Genomic DNA, 11,293 nt, shown 5'->3' with positions numbered 1-11,293 from the left:
GGGGGTCCTCCGGCAGACTAGGCCTAAGTCAGCCTAACTAGGGGCTGGTACAAGGCAAGCCTGAGCCAGCCCTAACTATAAGCTTTATCAAAGACGAAAGTCTTAAGTCTAGTCTTAAATGTGGAGACGGTGTCTGCCTCCCAGACTGTAACAGGAAGATGATTCCACAGGAGAGGAGCCTGGTAGCTGAAGGCTCTAGCTCCTGATCTACTTTTAATCTATTCAGAAAGAACATCTCATTCTCTCATACTTCAACATTGACTGACCCAGAAGGTCGCTACATTATTATCACTGGAAAAATTGGAAAAGACACTCTGACACTAGCAAATATTTATGGCCCCAACACAGACTCTTCTTCCTTTTTTCACTCTCTATTTTCAGCATTATCGAACTTTCCTGACTCATATATTATCTTAGGCAGTGATTTCAACACAGTACTGGACCCACACTTGGACCGCTCCTCATCAACCTCCACTAATAGACGAAACCACCCCTCATCACTGCTTATACAGTACATGTCAGATTATGGACTGATGGATATCTGGAGACACAATAATCCCAGTAATAAGGAATACTCATATTACTCTCCCCACCATAAATCATACTCCAGCATAGACTACATTTTAGTGAATAACTCTATCACACACAAAATAACAGACCTAACAATCCACAGCATTATAATCTCTGATTATGCACCCATAAGTATTACTTTTTTAGCAGAACACCAACCTCACCTCACCTCTTAATTAATGACTTTTTCAGATCATTCTACCCCATTATCCCCACTACTGTTTGCACTCTTCATTGAACCTCTGGCAGCTTCCATTAGACAATGCAACCACATCACTGGCATCCAATCAAAATTACACCACCATAAAATTAGTTTATATGCCGACGACATTTTGTTATACATCACAAACCCCTCATCATCACTTCCATCAGTCCATAATCTGATCAGCAACTACAGTCGGGTGTCTGGCTACTCCATCAACTGGACAAAATCCAAGTTTCTGCCGATGGGCGGGTGGGATGCTGAGGCTGGGGACCCCCTCTTTAGTTGTACAGTAAAATCTATCAAGTACCTTGGAATACACATTTCTCCGAACCTAAATGAATTATTCACACTCAACTATACCCCCTAATTCCAAGAAATAAAAGATAACCTGTAAAGATGGAACAAACTACCACTATCCCTAATTGGCCAAATTTCAACAGTTAAAATGAATATCCTTCCAAAATAAATACATTTTTTGCAATGACACCCATCACCCCACCCACGGGCTGGTTCTTCTCTCTCAATAGTAAAGTCACCAAATTTTACTGGAAAAATAAAAAACCAAGAATCAAACTATCCACTTTGCAAAAACATAAAGAATATGGAGGACTTGGGGCTCCAAATTTCTCTCTCTATTTTCTCTCACATCAACTACTGTACATCCGTCACTGGACAAATGACATCAATTCACCATGGCTAGAAATTGAAAAAAAACCATCTCCCATTTATAGATAAATCCATAAAAACTCATCCATGCTACAAAAACAACCGTACCATCAAAACCACTCTAACCGCCTGGTGGAAATCAAATGAAATTCTTCATTACAGCTTCTCACCATCCTCTCATATCCCTTTATGGAATAACCCCATGTTTTTAATCAATAACAAAACCTTCGCTTTTTCATCCTGGATTGAGAGAGGAGTAACCAGCCTGGGACAGCTACTCAGTGGTGGCCTGTTCATGACCTTCGACCATATCCAAAAAGAATATAACATACCGGCTCACTGCTACTTCCAATATATGCAGTTAAAAGAAGTCATAAAGAAAACCATCAACATCACAAATTTTAACAATCACAGTCCCCCCCCTATATGCCAAACTACAATCACTCAAACCTCAGAAAATATTATCTCAAATATACAAGCTCCTAGCATTCAACGACACAACAATATCTATCCCAACAGACAGATGGACCACAGACCTCAATAACCTACCGACAGATGCCAACTGGCAAAACATATGCAACAACACATTCTCCATGACATGTAACTCTAAAACTCAACTAATACAATACGAAGTCCTTCATAGAACTCATATTACCACACACAAACTCTACCGCATGGGCTTCAGCCAAAGCAATACCTGTTCACTCTGTTCACCTCAGTAGATAATTACATTCACGCACTCTGGCATTGCCCACCCATTCAAAACTTCTGGTCAGAGGTCATGAGCAGGCTATCTGAGGTGCTGGGCCTCAGCATCCCCACCTGCCCAATCATTGCATTAATTGGTGACCTTTCTTCATTACATATAATAATAATAATAATAATAGTAATGCATTTTATTTGTTAGGGTGCCTTTCAAGCCACTCAAGGTCGCCTTACACCAAAGATATAAAAGCATACATCAAACAAGAAACACAGCGTACAAAAAATCATACAAATACATTAAAATAGAAGGGAAGACAGTAAGACAGTGTAAGAACATAGTGCATTTGATCAGGTGGAATGGGCAAGTCTGAACAGATGTGTTTTGAGTTTGGATTTGAACAGATTGACAGATGTGGTGTTGCGGAGGTCAGGGGGGAGTGAAGTGTAGGAAAGTGCGCTGTCGAGGATGACACCCAGACTCTTGACCTGTGGGGAAGGAGAAATGGAAGAGTTGTCAATAGATAATGTGAAACTGGGGGATTTGGATAGGGTGGTTTTAGTGCCAATGAGTAGAATTTCTGTTTTGTCGCTGTTTAATTTGAGGAAGTTGGATGAAAACCAGGATTTTATTTCAAGGAGGCAGTCAGTGAGGGAGGAAGGTGGGAGGGTGGAGTTGGGTTTGGTGGAAATATGGAGCTGGGTGTCATCCGCGTAGCAGTGGAAGTGGATATGATGTTTCTGGAAGATGTAGCCAAGGGGGAGTAAGTAAATGATGAATAGCAGGGGCCCCAGGACAGAACCCTGGGGCACACCTGTGGTGACTGGGAGTGGTTGTGATGTGAATGGTTTGAGGTGGATGAACTGAGAGCGGCCAGAGAGTTGGAGGGGTGTGTGTGTGATGCCAATAGAGAAGAGTCTGTCCAGGAGGGTGGTGTGTGAGATGGTGTCGAAGGCCGCACTCAGGTCAAGCGGGATGAGGATGGATAGGAGACCGGAATTGGCTGCCAGGAGGAGATCATTGGTGATTTTGAGAAGTGCCGTTTCAGTACTGTGGAGAGGGCGGAAACCGGACTGGAATTGTTCAAAAATATTATTGCGGGAAAGGTGGGAATGGAGCTGAGAAGCAACAGTTTTTTCAAGTATCTTTGAGAGAAATGGAAGATTGGAGATGGGACGGAGGTTATTGTGGTTACTGGGATCTGCACCAGGTTTCTTGAGTATTGGGGTGACAGCAGCTGTTTTGAGGGGTGAGGGAACAATTCCAGTGGTGAGGGAAGAATGGATTATGTGCGTGATGAGAGGGACCAGAGAGGGAACAGTGGCTTTAACAAGAGCAGTTGGAAGGGGATCTAACTGACAGGTTGATGATTTGGATTTTTTGATCAGACCAGTGGTTTCGAAAACGGAAGGTAGAGCAAATGCTGAGAGTGACTGGGAAGGGGACACAGAGGGAAATAAGGAAGATGAATTGTGAGAGGAGCTGGGAGCAAGTTGCTGATGGATGTTATGAATTTTAGCAGTAAAAAATGATAGAAGGGTATTGCAAAAGGCAGTAGAGTACATCTGTGGAGGAAGTGAGTCCAGAGGTTGAGTAATGTTGCTGAGGAGGGAAAACAGGGCCCTTGAGTTACCGTCGTTTGAGTTGATTAAACCGGAGTAATAGGAGGATTTAGCCTGTGAGATGAAGCCTTATAGTGGAGAATGTGGTTGTGATATATTTCCGTGTGCAGCCCAACCAGCACAAATCATTCGTACTAATATCATTAACCATTGCTAAGAAGACCATATTATTGAACTGGAAAAACAGAACAAAGATATCCATAACCCATTGGCTTAATCTTCTAACAGATCACTCAAATCTAGAAAAACTTACAGCTGCTTTGAAAAATAACACCACATCCTACGAAAACACTTCGTCCCCCTTTTTATATGTTTATATTTTTTTATTACATTTTTTTATTTTATATACTTTATTAATCCCCCTGAGGGGAAATTCAATTTTTTCACTCTTTCTGTCATATATATATATATATATATATATATAGTATTATTATTATTATTATTATTATTATTGTTATTTTTTATTATTATCATTTTTTTTTTAATTATTATTCACAATTACATATAATCTCTGATTCCTTCCTTTCTTGATCTCCCTCCATACTTCTACCTGGAAATAATACATAGAATGTATATGTATGTGTGTATCATGATGATTATCATCATCTCTGTTCTCTGCATTTTGTTCCCTTCTTTTTTCTTCTTTATTTTCTTTGTATGAATTTACGTATTTATTTGTGTATTCAGCTTTTGTCTTGGTTGCTACTGTCTTAATAATTTATTTTACATTATAACTATGAGTATAATAAGATTACTATTATTTATATCATTCTTGCTGGGCTGTGTTGGACTGGCTGCAGGGTCGGGGGATGAACCTGTACATGGCCCTCTGGTGGCGTGATGGGGACTCCAGTTGGGGCAGGCGGGAGTGTGGCTGGTGAAAGTAACCTCTGTCTATCAATCTCCCAAGAGGTGGAGCAGAATAAATAAAATAACAACCAAACAAAGAAAGAAGAAATAAAAACTAAAAAGATAAAGTAAAATAAAAAATACAATAAAATAAAGAAATATCTAGAAGTGTCACTCCTCTGGCGAGCAGACTCCCTCCCAATGGGTCTGGGGGTTGCCCAGGTCGAAGAGGTGACAGGGATGGATCTGCTATGGGCCAGCGGCCGCCTCAGGGTTTGGGTGCTGCCCTAAGCAGGATGTCCCCCCAAAGGAAACAAACAAACCAAAAAGAAACAAAAAAAATAGCAAAGGAGTGTTGCTCGCTCTCCCGCCGTGCCTGTCTCCCGCTGGGGCTTCTGTTTCTGCTGCTGGGGGCCGGGTGGGGGGCCTCTTCACTTATAATAATGGTCATTATTATTATTATTTTTTTTTTATTTATTTATTTCATATTATATTATATTAGGTTGTGTTACGTTATATTGTATTATTTTATATTACTATGCATATGCCTCACCTTACCCAAACATACGCACACACACACACACACGCGCACACCCACACCCACACACACACACACACACACACACCTATGTACCGCACCAGAGCCACCCAAATCATATTTGTATCTGCATGTTTTGGCTGTTAGTCCATCTTGTTTGTTCCCACTGTCACTGTCAGTCTTGTCATTGCCACGCAAATTCACCAATAAATTAAAAAAAAAAAGAAGAAACACAAGTCTTTTGTGACTGCAGACTACATTTATACAAGAAACATGAAAATATGAACAAAAGTTCATTTACAACTTTATAGATAGAAGTTATGTTTGTACATAAATTAGGTTCAGTTGTTAAACATGTAAGATCTACAACAGTAACAGAGAGTCAGTGAACTGACCTCAGAGTCTTCAGTCTACAGTGTGGACTCTCCAGAAAATCACACAGCAGCTTCACTCCTGAATCCTGCAGGTCAATGTCACCCAGGTCCAGCTCTGTTAGATGGGAGGGGCTGGACTTCAGAGCTGAGGCTAGAGAAACACAGCTGATCTCTGACAATCTGCAGCCCCTCAATCTGAATGAAGAATAAAAAATGTAAGTTTAGAAGACAATGTTCCTGCTTGAAATCATTCAGTGTTTAATAATGTGTTCAGAGCTGAAGAAGGTTTAGAATGTAGAAGTTTAGAAAATGGAAACTCCAAACAGCTGAACTCAACAGGATGCAGCTTAAAAACTGTAAAATACAAAAAGTGAAAAAGAGCTCTCATTAATATTAATGACAACGTGCTGCTACTTCAATAAAGACGCAGTGACTTTGGAGTGAATGATTCAGTGTAGGATTTGATTTGTTATATTAAGATTTTAAATCTGCTGCATTGACATGGATTAGAGGTGTTTATTAAATGTAATACATTTACAATAATTACACACAGTAAGAAGTGATTTGATTGAATGAAATGTGGGATTTTGACAGGTTAAACAGGATCAAGTCATTAAAGGCCAGTTTATTGTGATATATGAAGGAAGTGTAGGTTGTCTTCACTAACATCCTGATGTTTCACTTAGAGCTGAGGCTTCACTTAGTTCACTTACTGTACAGCTCAGTACAGCTCCACATTGGAAGTCTAAACTGTAAATGTGACACACAAATGTCATTTTCAAATGTTTAAATCATGTTTTTCAGTTTTAAATTTGGAGTTGACATTTTAAAAACTCAAGTTGAACCATTTAAATATCAGTGTAAATGTCATCACTTTTGATCTGACCTCATAAATNAGAAACTTTATAAAACTACATACAGTCTGGTGTTGCTCTGAATCACAAACACTATGACTGCTCTCACCTGACATCTTTTTGTCATCATTACAGCAGAGAGTCTTTTTCCTCTGCAGCTTCTTTCTAAAATCCTCAAACAGACCTTGGATGGTTCTTTGTTGGGACGTTTGGGCCTGTGTTAGGCTGCTGTTTATTACTCTGAGCTCTGCTTTAATGCACACCACACCACAGCAGCTGTAGCAGGCATATCAGCTTCTGACATCATCAACATCACCACACTTCATAACTTCACATTTATTGAGCTTTGCATTCATGTCTTTCTTGTCTTTCTCTAACCTGTCGCTCTCTCTCTGTTTACACAGAAGCTCAAAGTGTCCTGTCGCTCTCTCTCTGTTTACACAGAAGCTCAAAGTGTCTGCAGCCTGTTTTTATCTGCTGTCAGTCAGTGAACTGACCTCAGAGCCTCCAGTCTACAGTGTGGACTCTCCAGTCCAGCAGACAGCAGCTTCACTCCTGAATCCTTCAGCTCCCTGTTGTCACTCAGGTCCAGCTCTGTCAGATGGGAGGAGTTGGACTTCAGAGCTGAGGCCACGACTTCACAGTGAGTCTCTGAGAGTCCACAGCCAGAAAGTCTGTCATGACACATTTATTACAGAATATGTTATTATGAAAGAGGACACTTTATATTGACTTCATGTATTTGATGATGAAACAGTTTGACAGATTGTGTTTTGATGAACATTTGCTCTTCACATCAGTGGTTCAGCCGATCTTATCTCACTGTGTTTGACAGGAAACAATAATTCTCATCACTCTCTCTCAAACCTGCAGACTTTAATCTGTGTGTTGCTTTAATCTTGCAGATGAAGGGAGAGATAATGGAGTTACATCCAGGCTTCCATGATGTCTGTCAGTGTGATCTGATCCCATGTCTGTCTTCTAGGGTTGGGCGATAAATTTCCAACCGGCCACCGTCAGCCCATCAACCGGTGGTTGCCGATATATTCGGCATTTGTGTAAGTGGCAGAGAAAAAAAAAAAAGAGGGGGGATGTTGCATTCATGTGATGTCGGAAAGAATCGAAAAATGACTTTCAGAATGGGATAATTCACATTAACGCCACCTCATGTCAGAAAAACAACTCGGCAACTTGGATCTCCCGACACCACATGAATGCAGCAAAAAAATGCAGCGTGCTTTGCGAGCCCACTCATGTCCAACATGGCACGGAAATATCTGTGCATACCGGCAACAAGCACGCCATCAGAGAGGGTGTTTAGCACGGCTGGTAACATTGTTAACCATATGCGCATATCACGTTACGGCCGGGTTCCACCAGCTGCAAACGTAAGCATCACTTCAAGCGTCTTGTTTACCGTTTGCTTAGCCATGATAGTTAAAGCATTTTCCACCTAAGTTATTACATATATTTGAGTTATCTACAAGTTTACTGTGCTGTTTGTCATCTATTCGCTTTCAAATGTCCGCCACGGACATTTACACAATGTCACGGATAAACATGGGTAAATGCATGAAAAAAAATCATCACATATCACCTCTGATAATGGTTTATTCATTTAAAAACACATTGTGCTTGTTTAGCACACTATTTCATGTAGTTTTTATCTGCTGGAGGGTCGCGTAGGGAAGCGTAGCACGACAAAAATAGAAGAGCCGCGTAAAATAGAGAGTTATTGCGCGACAGACGGGGGTTGTCACGCCGCTCCCGTTGCCGGTGCAGCCGCTGTAATTGATTAACGGGAGCGAGCTGCTACGGGACTCGCGCTGCAGACGTGTCGCGCCGCTCCCATTGCCGGTGGACCCCGGCCGTAACTTTCAGCTCCGCCATCACTGACGTGTTTTGTGACTCGTCGGAAATCAGTGTGAAGCTGCCAGTTCCAATACGCACACACTTTGAATTGTGCTCTACATAGTTATTATGGACTATATGTACCGAGTTGAATTCTGTGGAGACAGACCATTAATTTAGCAAAACAAAATGACAAAAATCGCCCAAAAAATCACCAAAAATGAAACCAACCATGATGGACTCAGCCGATGGGCGATTGGCGATATATTCGTCCAATCGCCCAAGCCTAGTCGGCTCCACAAAGTTAGCATGACGCCATCTTGATTAGAAAACCATGTTTTAAACTCAGTGAACAATTACAGTTAGAAAGATGATCTCTCTTTGTAAGCTAGCTGCTGCTGGCTAATGCTAATGTTAAACTTTACATAGATGTTGTTGTGTAACTGACGTTACTGATCAGTTCTCTGATCTGATGACTTTCTACACTTGTGCTGCCAAATCACTGTTATAACATTCAACATTATCACATAAGTGTCACTTGTGGCCACAGTTGCTGATTCATTGACATATTCTATTTCACATAAGTGTCACTTGTGGCCACAGTTGCTGATTCATTGACATATTCTATTCAATTAATAACAACAACAATAATAATAATAATAATAATGATGAAAATAACAAGTAAACAACACTTTTCAAAAACAAGGTCACAAAGTGCTTTACAGACAGAAAACAGAATAAATACATTTAAAATAGTTTATAATAATAATCATAATAAAAAGAACATGAAGAATTCAAACTAATTAAAGCCAATTAATGAAGATTAGTCTGATGTCATTTAAACAATGTAAAGTCAAACCATTAATCTGAGCTGCATTTCTGCCGTGTGATATCCCCTAACATCCTCCATGTTCACTATGAAATGGCTCCAAAACCATCACCAAAATAATCTAATGCACAAAAGTAATTCTCTAGACCTTCAGAAATCTCCTCTGGAAAATGATACAGATCTTATTTTATACTCTTCAAATAATCAGGTATCACCTGTATGTGTGATGATATCAGACACCTTGCAGAACCTACTCAGGTAATAATAACTTTACTGCATTCACTGATAACTGTAAAATACTGCTATATGTTGTGATGAAACCTCCAACACCACCTCTAAAGACCTTCATTAGTTTTATCAGGTTTGCACGTCGCCTCCATCACCCAAATAGGGATGGGTACCGAAACCCAGTATTAAACGGGCCAGGGCTGGAATTATTAAAGACCGTACTATTGATAAGCTCTGATGTCTGCAGGTCTGCTTTTGGTATTGGAGAAATTCACAAGATATATTTCTTGTTCATTTAGGTCACATAAACGTTATCTTGTACCATCTTTATCTCACCAACTCTGTTTCTCATTTGCAATAAGATTAAGACGTTCGTCACTGATGCATTTTTTCTCTGATGCGGAGAAATGCAGCGTTTTCGACCTCCTACCTCGCAGTTCATCTCCCGTTACCCCGTCCACCTCAGGGATGTTATTGTCTATAATAGGAAGTTATTCAGGTTTCTGAGGTTTCCACCATTTTTCCCCTGTTAAAGGTTTTTTTGGGGAGTTTTTCCTTTTCTGCTGTGAGGGTCCAAGGACGGAGGGATGTTGTACGCTGTAAAGTCTCTGAGCCAAACTGTGATTTGTGATATTGGGTTCCATGAATTAAATTTAAAATTGGAATTAGGTTCTAAACCACGCTGTAGCAGAATGTTAATTTATACACTGTACTAACATACATAGAAAATGAAGCAATGTCAGTTCAGTTCTTCTGTTTGTTTAGAGAGACACAAAATAAGAACCGATAAGAGTTGTGTTAAAGTAGCGGATCAATAAGCAGTATGGGTAAGAGTGGTAGTAGTGTTAAAATCTTGATGATACCCATCCCTACACCCAAAGGAAGAGAAATAAGACAAAACTGACAAATGTAACAACTATTAGAAATAAATAGAATAACTGTGTTCAATAACTTGACAGCTAGAAACACAACCAACTGAAACATCAACATTTGAAACAGTTCAGGAACATCTGTGAAGAACTGAACTACTAATCTACACTGATTTATAATGTTAATCACATCTGGACTTACTGAGCCTTTCTGCAGTTCCTCACAGCTGGAATCAGTCTGCGTCGTCCCTCCCGTGATGTGTTGTACTTCTTCAGGTCCAACTCATCCAGAACCTCCTCTGATATCTGCAGCATGTAGGCCAGAGCTGAGCAGTGGATCACAGAGAGTTCCTTCTCTGATCTGTTCTCTGACTTCAGGAACTCTTGGATCTCCTGATGAACTGAGGGGTCGTTCATCTCCGTCAGACAGTGGAAGATGTTGATGCTTCTGTCAGGAGAGATCTTGTACGTGTTCATCTTCTTCAGGTTGTTGATGGCTCTCTGTATGATTTCTGGACTGTTGTCTGTCCGACCCAGCAGACCTCCTAACAGTCTGTGGTTGGACTCCAGAGAGAGGCCATGAAGGAAGCGAACAAACAGGTCCAGGTGACCATTTTCACTCTCCAGGGATTTCTCCATGGCTCTGCTCAGGAACTCATCCAGAGATGGGTAATGGTCTTCACTCTTTTCAAAAAACTTAGAAATCTTCTTGAGGAAAGACTTTGGCTTTGAGTCCCTTTGACTGAAGTCTGTACCCAGGAAGTGCTCCAGTACCTCTGTCTTCCTGTTGGTGAAACAGTGGAACAGNCACTCTCCAGGGATTTCTTCATGGCTCTGCTCAGGAACTCATCCAGAGATGGGTAATGGTCTTCACTCTTTCCAAAATACTTAGAAATCTTGAGGAAAGGCTTTCGCTTTGAGTCCCTTTGGCTGAAGTCTGTACCCAGGAAGTCCTCCAGTACCTCTGTCTTCCTGTTGGTGAAACAGTGGAACAGGTAGACTGCAGCCAGAAACTCCTGAACGCTCAGATGAACAAAGCAGTAGACTGTTTTCTGGAAGATCACACACTCTCTTCTGAAGATCTCTGTACAAACTCCTGAGTACACCGAGGCCTCTGTGACATCAAGACCACAGC

The 11,293-nt window shown here is 40.8% G+C and overlaps 1 protein-coding gene across 1 annotated transcript in view; it reads right to left on the bottom strand.

The window, feature by feature from the left end:
• The window catches only part of LOC126397541 (ribonuclease inhibitor-like), a 26,171-nt gene that overhangs the window by 8,849 nt on the left and 6,029 nt on the right, over positions 1–11,293 (bottom strand). Inside the window, exons 4-7 of the mRNA XM_050056398.1 lie at positions 11,121–11,287; positions 10,361–10,932; positions 6,879–7,055; positions 5,549–5,722 (exon numbers count right to left, since the gene is read on the bottom strand). Coding sequence (XP_049912355.1) covers positions 5,549–5,722; positions 6,879–7,055; positions 10,361–10,932; positions 11,121–11,287 — 1,090 coding nt within the window. The remainder of the gene's footprint in view (positions 1–5,548; positions 5,723–6,878; positions 7,056–10,360; positions 10,933–11,120; positions 11,288–11,293) is intronic.

The sequence above is a fragment of the Epinephelus moara genome, chromosome 11, assembly GCF_006386435.1.
Source record: "Epinephelus moara isolate mb chromosome 11, YSFRI_EMoa_1.0, whole genome shotgun sequence".
Lineage (NCBI taxonomy): Eukaryota > Metazoa > Chordata > Actinopteri > Perciformes > Serranidae > Epinephelus > Epinephelus moara.
Note: the sequence above shows the minus strand (reverse complement) of the source record. Positions and strands in the feature narration are given on the sequence as shown.